The sequence below is a fragment of the Trichosurus vulpecula genome, chromosome 7, assembly GCF_011100635.1.
Source record: "Trichosurus vulpecula isolate mTriVul1 chromosome 7, mTriVul1.pri, whole genome shotgun sequence".
NCBI classification, from domain to species: domain Eukaryota; kingdom Metazoa; phylum Chordata; class Mammalia; order Diprotodontia; family Phalangeridae; genus Trichosurus; species Trichosurus vulpecula.
In genome coordinates, this window is record NC_050579.1 from 208,089,535 (window position 1) to 208,109,178 (window position 19,644).

Sequence of the window (19,644 nt, forward strand, 5' to 3'; positions counted from 1 at the left end):
GGAATTGAAAAGAAAAGGAGAAGTCCAACAGTCTCCCAAAGCATCTTCCGGGGAAGGAGTTCTTGATCTGGGGTCCATGAACTTGTTTAAATTTTTTTTGTAACTGTATTTCAATATCACTGGTTTCCTTTGTGATGCTATATATTTTATTTCATGCATTTAAAACCATTATTCCAAGGAGTATATAGGCTTTACCAGTTTGCCCCAAGGGTTCATAACACAAAATAGGCCAAGAATCTCCATTCTACATAAACAGAGGGACAAACACCCCTAAATTCATGGATCTTACCTTTGGGTCACTGAATTTTAAGGATGAGAGGGACCTCAGTGACCATTTGGTCTAGCACATATCTCAGAAGAATTTCCTTTACATTGTACCCAGCACATGGCCATTCAGCTTTTGCTTGAAGATATCCAAAGAGAGAACCCATTGCTTCCCAAGGTGTCCCATTCCATTTTTGGATAGTTTTAACCACAAGGAAGTTTTTCACGTGAAGCTTAATTTTGTGTCTTCGCAACTTCCCCATATTGCTACTAGTTGTACCCTGTAGGGCCAAGCAGAAAAAAAAATCTAGTCTCTCATAATGTCACAGCAAATGCTTGATGACAGCTATCATATCCTCTATCAGTCTTCTTTTCTTCAGGCTAAATAGCTACAGTTTCTTAAATTAATTCTCATGCATGCATTTGTGTCTGTCCAAGTTCCAGACATAATAGTGATTGTCGGCTCTTTGTGGGGCACTGAGTAGGGTACGGATTGCTGAGGGTCTACTGATGTTTATAAGCTTGTTAACTGAGCTCATCAAGGCTCTATCCTGGTCTGCCTTCTCTTTTTTCCCCTGTATTTTCCCACCTGGTGATCTCATCAGCTTATGACTTCTCCAGTTATTGTTTCCAGACTTATGGCTCTCAGAGGTACATGTATAGCCCTGGTCTTTTTTCTGAGCTTCAGTCCTACATCATCAAATGCCTGTTGGACATTTAAAACTCTTTGTCCCGTAAGTGTCTCGAATTCAAGAGGGCCCCAACAGAACTTATTGTCTTCTCCACCTTCCAGACTACCTCTCTTCCAAACTCTTCTATTGCTGTTGAGGGCATCACCATCCTTCTAGTTATTCAGGCTCCCAGTCTCATTGTTATTAATTCTCATTCTCTCTGTCTCTCTCTCTCTCTCTGTCTCTCTGTCTCTCTCTCTCTCTCTCTCTCTCTCTCTCTCTCTCTCTCTCTTGCTCTCTCGCTCTCTCGCTCTTGCTCTCTCTCCTTCAACCCATTATGTTGCCAAGTTTCATCATTTCTATCTCCACTTCTTGGTACTCTTCTCTAGATAGGCAAAGCTACCATCTTTGTTCATGCCCTCATCACCTCTCACCTGGACTATTGCAGTGGTTTCCTGATTGGCCTCCTTTACTTAAGTTTCTCTCTGCTTTAGTCTGTCCTCTACTCAGTTGGAGGTAATTTTCCTAAAATCTAGGTGTGAACAGTTCAACCTCTAGTTAGTCAAGTACAGTGGCTCCCTATTACCTCCAGGTTCAAATATAAAATCCTGTGGATTTTAAAGACCTTCAAAACCTATCCCCATCCTACCTTTCCAGTCTTCTTACTCTTTATTCTCCTACACAGAGGCTATAACTAATAACAATGGCTTTCTCGCTGTTCTTCAAACATGGCGCTCCATCTCCCATTTCTCTGCCTTTTCATAGGCTGTCCCCCATTCCTGGAATGTTCTCTCTCCACACCTCTACTCTCTATTCCTTCAGTACTCAGCTCAAAGTCTACCGGTGGCAGTAGGCCCTTCTTGCCACCCCCACCCCCATTTGCCTTCCATCTATTCTATATGTATCTTGTTTCTACCTACTTATTTACACGTTGTTTCTGCTGTTTAAATCTAAGCTCTTTGATGACAAGTTTTTTTCTTTTTTTTCTTTTTTTTTCTTTTACTATACTTAGTGATTAGGATAGTGCCTAGAATATTCATTGACTGACTTATTGACTGAAAGACGAGGAAATGATATTTCAAGGTCAGAGAAAATATTTGGATTTTCATGGTAATATAACTCCTTAAAGAAATGGAGGCCCATAAAATGTTTATTTAGTCTCATTTTTGAAAAAACAAAAACAACCCAGCTTTGTTTATAAGTAGAAGGGGAAAAATGAATGCTGTAACCATTACTTTTATTTATGATAAAAAAGTGAAAGAGTTCAATTCTTCAGAAGTCAATGTTTCATAGTATGCCCCAGGCAATGACCTTTCACCTTCTGGTATTGTAAATTATATTTTACACCTTTCCACTGCAATTGTTTTTTTCATTTAAGATCACTTCAGCTTGATGTTATTTGGGACTTAAGCCACAATTCTGCCCAAGAATTATTTGAACTAGTCACCACAGCAGGTTTCCTGGAGAAAAGAAGTCTTGAACTTTGAAATGTGAGATCTAGTCATTGAAGTGGGCCATAATCTTGAAATTCATAGTCTGCATGTAAGAAATACCTAATTTTTATTGGCCACTTCTTCATCTAGAGTCACATACCTGCAGTGCAAGCTCTCCCAGAGTGATTTCCACAGTAGAAATGGCCCAAGCTAAGGTTGGCACCACCTGCAAACTTTTGCCAGACCTGGCAGAATAAGTAGTTGAGAATATAGTTGGGCACGTGGGCAGGATTTGAGTAGGAAACTCACCCCAGATATTCAGTTTCTTTTTTTTAAACTAGAAACGTTGGTTTAATAAAAATTAGGGCATTTGGTTCCAGCTGACAACAAAGCTTATGAAACTATTTGTCCCTGAGATATCAGTGTATCTGACGTTGAAATTATGTTATATGTCTGGGGCCTATTGCAGCGCAGTAAGGAGTTCTTATTGGATTTTAGAAATGTTCTGAACTTTAAATGTTGCCTAAAGGGTTTTTTTTGTTCTTTTCCCTGAAATAAAGTTCAACTGTAAGATATACGTAGATACCTGCTTCGTAAGGAAGAGTAGAATGATGCTATTGGATACAGTTATAAATATTATAAAATACAAAAGAGGAATAGTTTACTCCTTCCACTCCATGTTAGATTTATAAGGAGTGCAATTATTCATTTTTAATTTAATATTTAATTTTTCCCAATTACATGTAAAAACAATTTTAACATTCTTTAAGTTCTAGAGTTCCAAATTCTCTGCCTCCCCCCCGCATTGAGAAAGCAAGCAATTTTACATGTGTAGTCATATAAAATACATTTCCATGTAAGTCATATTGTGAAAGAAAACACAGACCAAAAAAAAAAACCCAAGAAAAATAATGTAAAGCAGAAGTGTCTTCAATATGGACCGCAATTATTTCTTGAATATCTTCAGTGTTTAACATAGTGAACTGTGTCTAGGGATTTTTTTTTTTAAAAACGGACCTGTGATTTCACTAATGAGCAGATTTCTCTACCAATGGAGATTTGAATCTTTTCAAAACTTTGAATCTTAGAGAAAGGTTAAGTGACCTGGCCAGTCATACAGCCACTATGTTTCAGAGGCAGGACTTTCTGAACCCAAGAATTTCAAACTTCAAAGTCAACTCTCTACCTATACGCCACGTTGTAAATAAGGCATTTTTTTGACTGTGTCCAGAATGCACAGCACTTCTGTACCGCGAGGGAAACTTGATTCCATATAGTCTTTGCTCTCAAAGAACTTTCAGTCTTGAATCAGATGTTATTTTGCAGAATGAAAGCACAGTATTCTCTTTCTTATAGTTTCCAAAGTGTACTTACATCATTAATTTTTTTATATGAAACAAAAATAATCAACAGAACAAAGAGCTTTATTTCATTCTATACATCTGTACCCACTGTGTATTTTAGAGTATACAAAGAAATATAAAGACAAAATCTTTTGACTTAGGGTTCTTTTTTTTACACTACCATTTTGAGCTTCAGAATTGTTGTTAGATATTGGTTTTTAAATGCTTTCTAAATCCCTAGTCTCTATTCAGATGTTTATGACATATGATTGCACATATATGTATGTGTTCATGTGTGTATGTATGTACACACTCACATATATAAATATATATTTATTCATATATACACATAGGACTTTTGTTGTTGTTCGGTTGTTTCCTTCTCCAGCTCATTTTACAAGTGAGGAAACTGAGACAAACAGAGTTAAATGATTTGCCCAGGGTCACACACCCACTAAGTGTCTGAAGTCACATTTGAACTAAAGTCTTCTAGATTCCAGTGCCCCATCCACTTCACACCTAGCTGCCCTACACATAGGACTATTTATTCTAAGATATTTCTTCTCGAGTTTCATTATAATCAACAAATAGTTTAAATATTCACTGACTCCTGCTATGGATGCTTAATAGGAAGACTGGGTAAATCACTTAATCTCTATGCACTTCAGGCAACTCTGCTTTTTCTCTACTAAGTCTTGGAGAGGTTGAAATCGAGCTCAATGGAGGGAAATCCCACACTAGGATCTTTTGTCTATTTGTGTTCATTGAAAGGGTTTCTCATTACTGGTTAATTTGGGTATTTTAGGTAATGTGACAATCAATTTCTCCCAAATTCCACCTCTTATTAGAGCTGCCTCCCTCTCTCTCAATTACTTTATTTATAACCTTTGTTTATATTTTTACATTTTCTTATCTCTGTCTCCAAGAGAGACCTGTGTGGTAAAGGAAGTTCCTAGCCAGGAGTTCCCAATCTGATGAAATCACAGATCTGGTTAAAAAAAAAGACTTATCTGTGAACATATTTTTTTTTCTTCCTGGAATAGAAGTTAGTATTCCCAGAGGGCAACCATTGTTTGTTTTCCTCATTGTATTCCTTGTAGCTAGCTTGGTGCCTGGCACGTAGTAGGTGTTTGTTAAATGTTTGTTAAATTGAATTGGATTTAATTGAATTGATATGATCTCTCTTTTCAAATTAATGATCTAAGGGTGGAGATGCTGCTGTGATGACTTCAATTTTTAATAAAAATAGTTTTTAACTGAATGTTATTTTACTTAGATCTTCATGAAGCACTTGAACTTGGAAAAAGGGATCTTTCATGATAATTAATTACATTTGCCTCTTTACAGGGTAGCAGAGGAGAATTAGGACCCAGTGGTCCTCCAGGCCCCCCAGGTAAACTGGTAAGTGATGACTTTTTAATTCCTTAGCTGTTTCTATTTACTTCCTCTAATTCATGCTATCATGAGAGAGGAGAGGTGGGTGAATAGAGTACAGAAAAGGAGAGGGAAACAATACAGGAGAAGTCACTGATAAACCACATTTTGTTTTCATTACTTTGTGAACGCCTGGAAATGAAAGGTAGCAATATTTGAAACAGCACAACTAAAAATGCCATTTAGGCCATACGTAGTGGGGCGTGACGCATGTTAACAGCTACAGCCTGTGACATACATTCTGAAATGGTGGGAAACATCAGATGCCACATTTGGGTTGTGGTTGTTCCTGGAATTCAGGAGCCTGATGCATGAATGCTGTCTTTTAAAACATCTACACTGCTTATTTACACAGCAAGAGGGGGGACTGACTTGCAGAAGCCTAAGCTGAAAGAACCCACTGTTGTAGAGGAATGTAAACCATGGGAGTTGGTGATCTCAGAAGAGAAAAAAAAAGCTATGAAGGACAGGCTGCTTACAGGAGGAAAGTTAGATACCTGGCTTATATTTATTTCAGGAAATGGCAAAGCCAGCTAGGCCGCATATTGACTGTATGCCTGGAGTGTTAGCTGTTACATTGGCTTTTTGTTTTTTGTGCTTGATGATTTACAGGGTCCTTTTGGCAGTCCAGGCCTTCCTGGTCTGCCCGGTCCCCCTGGACTCCCTGGATTGAAAGGTGACAGGGTAAGATTCAGATGGTAAAGAGGTTACTTTGTTATTGGGCATTTACTGCATTTCATAAGCTAACAAATGGTTATACAGAGGCTTCATTGACTAAGTGGGAGGATAGTTTCAGTCAAATGGAGAATGTCCCTAGAATGTAGTTCAGTCACTTACAAAGCAGACGAGTCTCTACGTATGATATGATGTGGTGCAGTGGGAAGAGGGTAGCCTCTGAAGAGGGAGGTTCATCTCTCTAGACTTGTTTCCTTATTGCAAAATGAGGGAGTTGGATTACATGACCTTTAAATTTAGGAAATTATGAAAAAAATCTCTCCAGATGGTAATTGTTTATTGTCCAAAGAGAAAAGGACTATGGGTTGAGAAAGGAAATTCCCTTTATGATCATCAATTCACAGATCATTGGAAGTGGAAGGACCTTTGGGATCATGGAGTGCTAGACCCATCCCTCTCATTTACAAATCGAGAAGCCAAGGCCCAGAAGGGTCAAGTGATTTTCCCCGGCTCAAATAGCTAGTCATTATCAAAGCTGGCACTGAAACCCAGGTCTCTGATATGTTCTTTCCATTCTGTCTTACTGTCTCTCTCACTTTCCATTCAATTCAGTTAAAAACACATTTATTCTGTGGCCAGCATTATTCTGGGTGTGGGGGATACAAAGGGAGAAAAGAAAACAGTTCTTTTCCTCCAGAAGTTTATATTCAATTGGACAGAAAATGCATGTACACAAATAAGTGTATAAATATGAATATATACATACATGTTTATATATAAAAATATGTTTTATATGTGTATATATTCACACATGGGCGTATATACACCCACATGCAAAGTTCATCTTTGGAGAGGGAGTGGGGGGATCAGCAAAAGCCTAGGGTACAATGTAGCAATTGAACTGAACTTTGAAAGGAAATAGGGACTCCAAGAAGCAGAAGAATTTAGTAGTCTTTTATTCCACTGAATTCTAAATCTGTCTTCCTTTAGTTGATTTTCAGTTATGTCCAATTCTTTGTGGCCTTATTTTTTATTTATTTTTGGCAAAGACACTGGAGTGGTTTGCCATTTCTTTCTGTAGCTCATTTTACATATGAGGAAACTGGGGCAAACAGGTCAAGTGACTTGCCCAGGGTCACCTACCTGCCCAAGTTTATCTGTCCTTCAGATATTATTTAGATTTAGAATTTAGAGCAAGAAGAAACCTTAGAGATGACATCTAATCTAACCCCCTCATCTATTAGATGATACTGAAATTCAGAGAGGTTAAGGTTTCAGAAATATTAAATAGCAGAGCAGGTATTTATATCTACATCTTTTGACTCCTCCCATTGACCTGGTCCAATCTCTAATGCTCTTGCCACTATCCTAAGTTGCTGCCTCAGGATGCTTTGTTCCTGATAATTTCATTCTCTAATAATCATCTCAGGGCCTTACCCACCTCTGTTAGTCTTCTTACTAATCTCTGGGATTTCAGTCTATCATGTTTTAAGTCCATTTTCTCTATAGCTGCCAAAACAATGTTCCCAAGGCACAAGTCTGACCAAGGAATTCTCCTGCTCAAAAACTTTCAGTGGCTCCCCATTTGTAATGGGATAAACTATATACTTTTCTTAGGCACTCTACAATATGACTCCCAACTATCTTTCTGGCCATGCTCAACTATACTCAAATTTTCTGTTCTGTCCATAAACTATTATCTATTTTTTGGACCTTGACATTCTATCTACCACCTTTTTGCTTTGCTATTCCTTAATGCTTAGAATGAACCCCTTCCTTATGTCTGTCTCTAATAATCCTTGTCTTCTGTCAAGATCAGCATAGAAAGCCATTTCCTATGAGAAGCCTTCCCTGTGATTGCTGTCCTCTCTTCCCTTAATTTATCTTGCATTTTATTTATTAAAATGACAAGTAGGGGAATTCAATCATCTTTCTAAACAAAAATTAGCATAGCTAACATGCTCTCCATTTCTTAAATCTAGAAAATCAACAAAGCAATAAATCAAGATCTGCTTTGTAACTCTTTGCTGATTTCCAAGGTGTGAATGCTCACACTGAAAATTTAACAATGGGCTGTCACACTGGTTCAAGTTGGCTCTAGCATAGGCCTATGTACAAATTATATTCTACCCCATTTACAGTAATAGTAGAATGTAGGCTTCTTGAAGGCAGACAATGTTTTCATTTTGCTTTTTTAAATGCCCAGCATTTGCCGCTTTAACTATAGTATACATATAAGTATACGCTTAATGTCGATGTGTTGTGTTTGTCCTTTGTTCTTGAAGAGGACCATGACATCAGGGAAATGATGACATGACTTGCAGTTGACTCTGATTTGAGTGAGGGAGGGCTGTGCAAGGTCACCAGCCTCACTTTCTCCTCCAGAGCCATTAATGCTAATGAGTGCTACGGTGAATTGACTTTGTTATCTGGCCCCATATTGATGACAGGGAGGTATTATTTCTTACCCTTCTCTATTAGTATGGGTATGGGGAGTTGGTTAATTTATATTTCTATTGTGCTTTCATCTTATTTTTAAAAAAATGATACTATTTCTTAAGTTCCAAGTTCTGAGACAATATCACAATGTCTTTATTATAGGGTTCAGTTGGTGAGCCTGGTCCAAAAGGAGAACAAGTAAGTCTTATAATTTGATCCTTGTGATGTTTCATTGAATACTCTATGTAGTATTCAGTATGCGGTAAGTTACAGTTGCCATTGTGAAGTTGTATGGATATGGCTTTAAAAAAATGGGACCGCTGGTCTCTTTCCTGATGTGAAAATTGTTTGATTTTTGTTCCTACCTACACAGTCTACTGTTAATCATGGGTCTCCTTCTGGGCCTGCACATGGCTTTTCTCTGAAAAAGCACCTCTCTGCCTGTATCCTCCAAATTGTCTTGCCTTTGGTTGTTTTAATGTCATCCAATCTCACTGAATCACGCTGAGGCCATCAGCTAGATAAATTTAATTTTTTTTTCCTCTGGGTTCCTCACCCATTAGAAAGAACATTCCCTCCAAGGCTTCCCAATGAATAAGCTAAGGATTCTAAAGATTAACCCAGAAGTACAAATGAAATTCAGGTCAAACTTTTTGGATTCTCCCTGAAGCTGTTGCCTGATTTGGGCTAGCCTCACTTCCAACTAGACTGTAAGCCCCTTGAGGGTCAACTGTTTCTTTGATTTCTGCAATGCTTAGCAGAAATATAGGCCCATATAGGCGTTTGGTAAATATTCACTTGGCTAGGTGATTAAAACTAATCTCGGGCAGTAATAATGTGAAGTTTTTGCCTTAATTTTAGGGTCGTGCTGGTGAAGAAGGTGAAGCAGGAGGAAAAGGAGAACTAGTAAGCCATTCTTGTTTATTTCACTTCTGTTTTAAAGTGGTCTCTAAACAAACTTTATAAATATTTTTGACTCATTTTCCTTAGATTTTCAAATTTTCCATGTTTTTGAATTGAAATCTGTTCTCTTCATTGACTTCTGGAAAATCTGGACTATTTTGTTTATAAACACACTTCTGTTACAGGTAAAAATTGCTAAGTGGAGTAAGGGGAAAACCCTCTAGTTTCTAATCTCTTATGGACCTATCTTCTCCACTACATCTTTTGGGGGCAAAAACGTACTTATCTCTAGGGAATGCATCTTTACAGTGAATGAAGATTTGCATCCAGGTCTATCAGTAGTTCTCCTATGCCTTGGTATGCCCAAGAATCATTAATGGTTCCTGCCATTGAGAAAATGTGTTGGAGAGAAGGAATGCTATCCCTATCCTTAACAGACAGCTATCCTGTGTGTCCTTCTCTAATTTTAAAATTTCCAAACAATTAACCCTTAATGGATGCTCCTAGGCAACAATTTGGAGAACTGTTTAGTTATTTCTGAGCTATTGAAACAGATTAAAATTTTTAAAAAATGTGCAGAGGTTTTTATTTTGATATCTTTCTTTTTTAAAGCAAGATGGATACATTTCTCATCAAATTATTTTTAAGACCATTTTTAGCGTGTAAAAAGCTATTAGAACTCGGATTTGATTTTCTATTCAATTTTGGAGATTTAACTCTAATATAAATGTGATACCTGATTTAACAAAATGGTCCCCATTGTCAAGTAAATTTTTGGGAAAAAAGCTTATCTCAATTTTTCTTTGAGTCCCAGATATTTGTTTGTAGTCAAAGAGAATGAATTCCATTTGCTTTCCAGGGATGATTAACCGATGAATGACATCTTTAAGTGAACATATTTTTCCTATTGGCTGACATTATCACTGTTGGGACATTTTCATATTCACTTTTTTAAAATTATAAAAGAAAACCATATTTAGTGAGGTAGATTAAAAAAAAGCATTTCCAAGAATATAAAAAGGAACTTAGACTTTGCAATTTTTATAAGGTATTGGAACTTTTAACGATATTTTCACATCTTATGACATTATACTTTTATTAATTTGATCATATTTCCTCCAACATTTCAATAATATAATCCAGTTTGGAAAGTTTTAAGCAAATTATCTCAACTGTGAATACATTGTTCTAATATAATTTTGTTTTATTGATTTAGGGAGATATAGGATTGCCAGGCCCAAAGGGATCTGTAAGTATGATGAAGAGTAATATTATAAAAAAATCAATAAACTGTATAATCTCTGCAGCATTCTACTTTATGAAATCCATCTCTAACCATCAATTCTTCAAGGACTTGCCTCCAAGTAAATGAAGAACCAAATTTACTAATTTATTTAAATAATAGATTGAATCAATAGAAAAATCTTGCCATTATGGAAACATATTTAACTTTGGAAGTAACCCTGCTAAAGGACAGTCTCTCTATTTCTTTAGGAATGGCTCAGTCACCATTAAGTGGCAATACATTTTCCAATTTTCTGCCCAAATTGGTCATTTTTAAAAATTAATTTCACACATTGGGGAAAGGCGTCAGTATTTTATTATAATTTCCTTAGTAATTATAAGATTGAAAAATGTTTCTTTGGTTTTTGTAATCTCCTATGTATTGGAACATGAGAGTCACAATGGAAGAATGGTGTGTTAGCTAAAGAAATCACATTAAGGCATATTTGAGTTGGAGGACTTTCTTTTTTTCCTTATGATATCAGAAATCTCACATTATTGCAATTGAGGTTCAGAGCTTTCATGAAATCCTTCATTAAAGTAGTAGTAGTTGTTTTTTAAATGGTTCTGACCATTGAGAAATGAAGGGAAATTTCTATTTAAGGCACTCAGGAGGTAGATGACCAAACAATTCTTTTTGCCACTTGCGATGCCTGCATGGTCCGTGTGTGTGTGTGTGTGTGTGTGTGTGTGTGTGAGAGAGAGAGAGAGAGAGAGAGAGAGAGAGAGAGCGAAACAGAGAGAGAGAGAGAGAGAGAGAGAGAGAGAGAGAGAGAGAGACAGAGAGAGAGGGAGCGAGGAAGAGAGAGAGAGAGACATACATACTCCTACACTATTTAAGGCTCTTAATGGTCAAAGGGCATTATGTTCAGAATCTCTTGAAGTATTAGTAAGAGCTGGTATTTTAATGGTTTTGTAAATGTCATTGCATTTTCTCCTCACAATGCCACCTCCTCAGGTAGGTGATATTGCTATTCTATTTTTACAGATGAGGGAACTGAGGCAGGCTTTGATCGATTAAGTTACTTGCTCAGGTCACACAGCTAGTAAGTGTCTGAGGCAAGATTTAGGTCTTCCTGACACCAGGTCCAGTGCTCCATCCACTGTGTCACCTAGCTATCTCAATGAATGTCAAGTCCATGGCATAGATCAGGAAAATATACTAACAAAATCTGTATAGAGTTTTGGAGGGAAAAATCCTTCTTTCTTATGTACATGTGGAGGAAATACTCAGCTCTAAGTTAGCTCTATGTTAGCTCTAAGGACTTAAATAAATTAGTTAATTAAAAGAGCAGTCCAATGGCCAAAAGTAAGAAGAGAGAGGATGATTAAGTTAATTTTATTTAAATTTGGATCAAATTCCCACTTTTAAGCTCTTGATGAAAAACGGTGACCTTGGATTTGGCCCTTTCCTTGAACTGGGCCAGGAGTTGCTGATGGAACACAACCTGCCCTTCTCCATTTCTCTCTTTAGCCCAGGATAGTCCTAGGTGGGATTGTGAAGTAGAAAACTTTGCCCTTCTTGTTCGCCTTTGGCATCCTTTTGATGTGGATACAAACTGTGCCCTAAGGGTTAATGGTAAAGGTTACTTTCCTAGGCTCCCTGAGGGGGTTTGAGGCTCATTCTGTAGCCTATCCTGTAACTTGAGGGTGTCTTAATGGTCTTTCCTCCTTATCTTGAAATAATGTACAATTTGTACCAAAAGAATTGCTTTTGTCCCCCTCAGCCTGTGTCCCCTATCCTGTCATTCATCTTCCTCATCCTGTGTCTTGACAACTTTTCCTTATCTTGCAAGCGACCATCTTCCTCACCTTGTTTGTACTTATCCTGTCCCTAAATCTCCAAACCCCATAAGAAACCCTAAAAATTACATCATCATCCCGAACATCTCTATATAAGCATAACTCCCTCCAAATATTGGGGTGTCATTTAGCTTTCTTGCTAAGCAGGCCCGACATGCTTTTTCACGTAAAATAAAAAGCTCCTATTGGCTAAAGGAGAAGGTCTAGGTGGATTCTTTCACATCTGAACCTCCTCTCCCGACTCTGACCTCAACACTTTGGACATTCTAATCCAAAGCTTTAGTGTTCTTGCTCTACCCTTGGTCCACCACTGTGGCTTTTTACCTAGGCCTGCCCTTTCTAGGTGGACTGCCCCGACTCTGAATCTATTTTCAGCAAAAGTATCTGTCTTGGGTCCTGACTCCACCAGTATACCTTCAGTGTGACTACAGATTTGTCCCTTCTGTTGCCAAGAAGTGACTCAAGAGCTCCGTGGTGTAGATCGCTTTTGGTTTCTTTCCAGCTGTTGACCTTCAACCACCCTGGGTCATTTCAGGTGCTTCTGGGAATTTATTAGCATTCTGTAGAATTTCCTTAGCACTACTAGCTCTCACTTCGCTTTGTCTCACATATAGCCCTTTGTGCCACAATTTCCCTAGAGGGATACATTTTTGGCAGGCAGGTTTAGATGGAGGCCAACCCTTCATTAAAATAAGGAATGGCAAAAATAAACATTTGCTGAGTTGTATTTGCATGTAAGGTAGTAAATTATATTAGCTTATCTCCTATTTTTTTGCTCTTTAGTTTAAAATTTCTTTCTTTTTTTTTTTGCTTTCAAGAAATTAGCTCTTTCTTAGATAATGTTAAATTCATGAAACTAAGCCAGGAATGTGCTGCTTTTATAAGCACACTTTTCTTGAACTTGAATTAATATTCTCTTACTGCCTTCCAATCTTTTATTCTCTCATTCATATTCTGCAAACAGTAATACATTGTAGCTGCTGCCACAAATACCACCGGAGATAGTTTGACAAAATGTGAATTTAGTCTATTTTTATTAGAAATGATCTTTGGATGTGCATTATGGGAAATGCTTTTAAGAGTGTATTTTAAATATAAATTCCAACCTTCTTTTATATACATGGTTTATATTTAAGAAAATGTGTGGTTCTTGTATAGCTGAACTTGTAATTACAGGATGTAGGTTCAAATCCAATATGACCTTGGGCAAGTCCCTCATCTCTTTAAGCCTCAGTTTCTTCATCTGCAAAATGGGGAGTTTAGAATAAGTGATCTCTTAAGGCCTTTTTCAGTTCCAGTCTTTTGTTTGTTTTTAACTTCTTCTTTACTTAGTTAAGTCGTATCATTGTGTTCCCTTAGTTTAACTTCTTTTATGTGACACTACATCTAGATGGTAGAGCAGTGTATAGAGTGCTGGGCCTGGAGACAGGAAGACTCCTCTTCCTGAGTTTAAATCTGACCTCAGACACTTACTAGCTGTGTGACCCTGGGCAAGTCACTTACCCTGGTTTGTCTCAGTTTCTTCATCTGTAAAATGAGCTGGAGAAAGAAATGGCAAACTACTTCAGTATCTTTTCTAAGAATATCCCAAATGGGGTCATGGAGCTGGATACAACTGAACAAAATGCAACAATTAATTTTATCACACTTTTTTTCCCCCCGGATACTGTTTTCCATAGGAGAATATAAGAACTGAATGATCATTTCTTTCCCTGAAATTTTCTTTCTGTTTTTGACTACACTGTCAGTGTTGTGACAATCTAGCAGCTATATTCTAAAGGGCTTTTTTGTTACCTAAAAAAGTTAACAGTATTTCTTCAGTGTTGAACTTACTGCCAGGAAATTACTTAAACACTCTCATGGATTTGGTACTATCATAATCTATGCGGTGCTGTAATATCTATAATAATATAGATAATATGTGGTGAGGAAATGGGGGTCCAAAAAGCGAATATGGATCTCGTGATATTTCATTTGCTTTTTATATACCTGAATAGTTAAAATGCCATAGCATTTTAATAGTTTGAGATATGCGAAAAGAAATGGCATCCTATCATTTAACTCCAACTAGAAATCTAAGAGATTGATGAGTTGTAGATGGATATCACACACTTTGCTTAATGATAGAAGGAAGGAAACAAGTATTTATAAAGTTCCTACTATGTGTAGGAACACTCTGGTAAGCACTTTACAAATATCATCATGTTTGATCTGCACAACAGCCCTGGGAAGTAGGTGCCATTATTATCGTTTTTTTACAGAGGAGGAAACTGAGGCAGATCTAAGTTTAGTGACTTGCTCAGTGTCACAGAGCTAGTAAGTGGCTACAGCCAGATTTAAATACAGTTTTTCTTGGCTCCAGGACTGGTGCTTTGTCCCCTGTGCCTCCTAGGGGCCTCTAGGTGACTGGTGGTACAGTGGAAAGAACGCTGGATCCTGGAGTCGGAGAACCAGAGGTCAAATATGGTTTTGTCACTTTACTACCTTCCTAAGTGGCCTTGGACAAGTCACTTACTCTCTTTGAGCCTTGGTTTTCTCGGTGGGTGTTGGACTAGGTCCCTAAGGTCGTTTTCAGCTTTAAAATCTTACTGCTTCAGTTCCCATGGTCCATTAGACTGCCCTTGAGGGCAGGACCTATACTTTGCCTCCTTTTATATCCTGAACACTTAACATACTGCTTGGCACATAGTAGGTGCTTAGAAAATGTTTACTGACTGACTGATCACCAGCTATTATTTAGATAGGTGGTTAGGGGCAAAGGGAAACCACAGCTTCCCTCCCAAAAAGCAGGGAAAAAAGAATGAGCAAATTTAGCATCATCAATGTGGACACTCACTTTTGCTTTGTGATCTAGGTTGTGCAGTGGATAGAATGCCAGACTTGGAGTCAGGAAGATCTGAGTTCAAATCCTACTTCAGCCATTTATTAGCTGTGTGTCTCTGGGCAAATCACTTAGCCTACTCCAGCCTTAGTTTTCACATCTGTGATACTAATAGTATCTATTTCACAGCACACAGGGTTATCGTGAGGATAAAATGAGATAACATACATAATGTGCTTTGCAAACCTTTTTTTTTGGAGGGGGAAGGCAGGGCAATTGGGGTTAAGTGACTTGCCCAAGGTCACACAGCTAGTAACTGTGTCAAGTGTCTGAGGCTGAATTTGAACTCGGGTCCTCCTGACTCAGGGGCAGGTGCTCTACTCACTTTGCCACCTAGTGCTTTGCAAACCTTAAAGGGAGATGTCAAAGGGAACTATTATTAGGTAGTCTTTGACAGTTGCAAAAAATTTATCACCTTATGGCTAATCTGGTGACGAGCCACTTTGCTCTTAGCTAGTTTGGTTCTCATAAGAGAGAAAGAAAATTGGATTTAGACTCAGAACACCTGAATTCAAATCCTGCCCATCACTGAAGAGTTGTATAACCTTGGAGAAGTCGCTTCACTTGTCTGTGGCTCAGTTTTGTCATCTGTGAAATGAGGCCCCTCAGCTGCTAAAGTTCCTTCCAGCTCTAAATCCTTGATACTATGATATAAAACCCATATACAGTACCATAGTCGAAGTCTTTCCATCTTAGTAGGAGCCTTGTACTCTGCTGGAACAGACTTTGAGAGCTCACGGTCATTTCTCTGCCATGATGAGCCATTAGAGTGGGACTTCAGTGCAAAATTTCTTGCATTAATAATAGAAAGGAAAGTCAGTAGCTTCAAAAACAGTATTTAACTTGAAACACTTAAGAACTTTGATTAACACAATGACAAACCATGATTGCAGAGGCTATTCAACTCTTGACAGAGATGTGAGAGACTAATCTTCAGAATGAAACACACATAATCAACAATGGACATAGTCAACTTTGGGATTTGTTTTGCATAACTATACATGTTTGTTGTAAGGATTTTGTTTTCTTTTTTTGAATGGTGGAGATGAGAAAAGACAAACGCTTGATAGTTGAATGAAAATAAAATTAATCGGAACTTTTAAAAAATGGATTTATCATGCCTCATTTATTCTTAGGTGGGTAACCCTGGAGAGCCTGGTTTAAGAGGGCCTGAAGGATCACGTGGGTTGCCTGGAGAGGAAGGATCCAGAGGGCCCCCTGGACCTCGAGGCATGCAAGGTGAACGAGGTCCGACAGGTCTTCCTGGCATCCAGGGCCCAGCGGTAAATATTGGTCATTTTATGTGATTTTATTCTGTGTAGTCCTCACCAGAAAAAAATATCAATTTGTATGGAAGGAAGATGAGTCAACCTTTGAAAATTCTAATGATACAAGTCTACTAGGTGGATTTCCCAAAGGTAGTAGACCATGGTAGCTCCTTTTTTTTCTATGCCTACTTCCTTCAAATGCATCCCTAGCTCTTCCAACCCTTCAGGAAAAGGATTAAAAATTACAAGTTACTCTATAAGCCAGCAGATAAGTGCTTGATGGGGTAACATGTCCCTTGATGAAAAATATTCTGAGATTGGGAAGTTTAGAACTGAATGACTTTAAATCCCTGAGATGTATTGGAATTTGTCCATTTTATGAAAAAAAAAGAGTTTATTATTACCAGAAAGGCTGTTTGTGAAAGCCATACCATAGACAGTCATCCTGAATGCCTGAGCTCTTATCCCTCTGACAGTGTTTGTCAGCTCACAATTTAACAATGCCTTCTTTATAGCTCTGTGTAAAAACTGCCTTTTCTCTTTCCTGTCCCAGGGCAGAGCACCAACAGATCAGCATATTAAGCAGGTTTGCCTAAGAGTTATGCAAGGTAAATATATTACAACGGTTTGACTATTTTGTGCTTTAAGGAAGGTGGAATTTGGATAACAATGTCAGGCCTATTTTATTGAATGTGTCACCATCAATAATATCTTATAAACTCACAGAAAACAAAATTAGCTTTCTGGACATCTTGCATTTAAAACGCTGTTGGTGCCCTGGGGATACATTGGGAAAGCAATTTTGCTATTTTTTAAAAAAAGTTTTCTTTTTCTTTTCCTGCCTCTTTCGTAAGAGGATAGTTCACAAGAAGGCAGCATTTTTTCTGCTTCCTATTGTCACCTAGTTGAACTTTTAGAGTATTATGACAGAGGTATCTTTGTCTCCTCCACTTTTTTTTTACTTTTACAACTTTGTTCAATTTAATCCAACAAGTAAAGGCCAAATGTATGTCTTGTACTCAAAGAAGGAAAGAAAGAAAGAATGTGGCACATTGCAGGACCTCCAACAGCTTATAATCTAGTGTTTCAGTGTGATATACCTGAAAAAGGCTGTAAATGGCTTGCCCCCAAACTAAAGGATGATTTGCAAATAGAAATGGATTATCAGCCTGTGAATGGAGATGCCATTGAAATGAAATGAAATGAAAATACCAACATCTTATTTTTCATTCAGGGCTAAACAATGTTCATACCTTCTTAGGTAATCACTAAGTATTAATTTCTGAAAATGATAAAAATGATTAATTTCTGAAAAAGATATTTGCTAAGTCTTAAAAATCCAGCCAAAATCATACTGTGCCTATATTTAATCATGTTCTCTCTCTATATTGGTTCTGAAACCATAAACTAAATGATGGTCTAAGAAACGGTCCATGGCTGAGATATTGAGGTCTTTTTCTTTATAGCCTGGTCAGCAAGCTATTCTTCCATGAAATAAAAACCCTTCTCTGGAATACTTGATTTTATAAATACCTTGCCTGTTTTCCTGTATGCTATAATAATTTGATTTATACAATTATGGAAATTCTTGGAATTCAGGTCCATTCAACTAACACTTATTAAATGCATACATGTACAGGCCACTGTACTAGACACTAGGAATACAAAGATTAAAAAATCCAAAATGCCTAGAACAAAAGAAGCAATAAAATATGCAGCTTGTGCATATTTCTTTGTACAATGTCAATTTAGGTATCAGTTGAGAAGTGGTGTTTTATTCAATTTTTTGAAAAAAACACATCACCAGAACATGAAAGTGATTTAACCTTCCCCTCCCCAAAATATGTGTAAGATAGGATAAGTCAAATCCAAGATATCAATAATTACTCAGCTTCTTCAAATCTCCCTTTCTTTAAGCCACATTAACAGTTATAAAAAGTTATTCATTTCTAAAATTCATATTCTTCTTCACTCTTTAAAAACAGACTTCCATTTGTCATAAACAGCAATTCTCTTCCCGAGTCTTTAATTTTGTTAATAGGATAATTTCCTTGTTTGGCATTGTTCTCCATGATCTTGTTGAAGATTCATAGTCTATTTAATGGTTTCTGAAAAAAAGTACAAAAGGGTATTAATTTTTAAGACTGAATTTGACAGCTTCAATGAAGCAGGTTATTTTTAATTTCCTCTGTCTATTTCAAGCATGAAAAGACTTTGGAGGGAATATTTTCAAGAAAACTTAAAATTAGAGGCTATTTGTAGAGAATTCCTGACTCCCAGAATGTACTTAGTTGTCAAGATAAACAGGCATGGCTGAAACGTGGAGATAAATCTGAGGTGGACTTTGAGTATTAATTTGTGGGCAGGGTTTTGGTTTTGAAAAGCTTTTTGGCACTCATCTGGGCCCCTGTACCTCAGTGATACTAAGCAGTTCATTCTTCTTTTCTAACCTATCCAGGATAACTGGCTGCCCATTCATACTCAGTCACTTATTTAAGTCATTTCTAGACTCTTATAGGATTCAGGTTCAGTTTTGATTCTTATAGAACCCCCTTTTGTCAAAAAACTCTGATATTTGTCCTGGGTGATCTTTCCACCACCCTAATGGTCCCTAGCAAATAAGATTTGCTAACAGAAAGACAATGGAGGAGTTATTACTTGATTAATTTCTCACAGTTGCTGATGAAGCTTTTTTTTTCAGTAAGCTGTTTGAGAGTAATGAATGTTTTATTGTTTTTACTTGTATCTCCAGGACTTAGCATAGTGCCTGACCCGCAGTAGGTGCTTAATAAATGCTGACTGATATATGAGAAGACTTAGAAATTCATACTTGCTTTAATTTGACTCTCTTTTATGTGAAAAACTTCTTTTCTTCATTACAGAGAATCTAGCCCTGATGGCTGCTAGCCTGAGGAGGCCTGACTCAGGTGCTTCTGGGCTACCAGGAAGACCTGGACCACCAGGTCCACCTGGGCCCCCAGGAGAGAATGGTTTTCCAGGCCAGATGGGACCCCGTGGACTCCCAGGTCTTAAAGGTCCTCCTGGTGAACTTGGTTTGAGAGGCCCTAAAGGTAAGTGATTTTTCATTTGTAGAAACAGTTACATAATAGATGTTATGCAACTGAAATCAATAAACATTTATTAAGCATTTGCTACATGAAAGACACAGACTGGTAAAGGGCACATGAAGAATAGCACAATCCCTAGAGATACTTATAGGAGGAATAAGTATATTATTTCCTTACT

The 19,644-nt window shown here is 37.5% G+C and overlaps 1 protein-coding gene across 1 annotated transcript in view; it reads left to right on the forward strand.

Annotated features, from left to right (window-relative positions):
* The window catches only part of COL9A1 (collagen type IX alpha 1 chain), a 122,595-nt gene that overhangs the window by 85,368 nt on the left and 17,583 nt on the right, over nt 1–19,644 (forward strand). The window contains exons 29-36 of the mRNA XM_036768040.1: nt 5,059–5,112; nt 5,758–5,829; nt 8,422–8,457; nt 9,121–9,165; nt 10,379–10,411; nt 16,267–16,413; nt 16,952–17,006; nt 19,281–19,469. Of these exons, the coding sequence (XP_036623935.1) occupies nt 5,059–5,112; nt 5,758–5,829; nt 8,422–8,457; nt 9,121–9,165; nt 10,379–10,411; nt 16,267–16,413; nt 16,952–17,006; nt 19,281–19,469 (631 nt within the window). The remainder of the gene's footprint in view (nt 1–5,058; nt 5,113–5,757; nt 5,830–8,421; nt 8,458–9,120; nt 9,166–10,378; nt 10,412–16,266; nt 16,414–16,951; nt 17,007–19,280; nt 19,470–19,644) is intronic.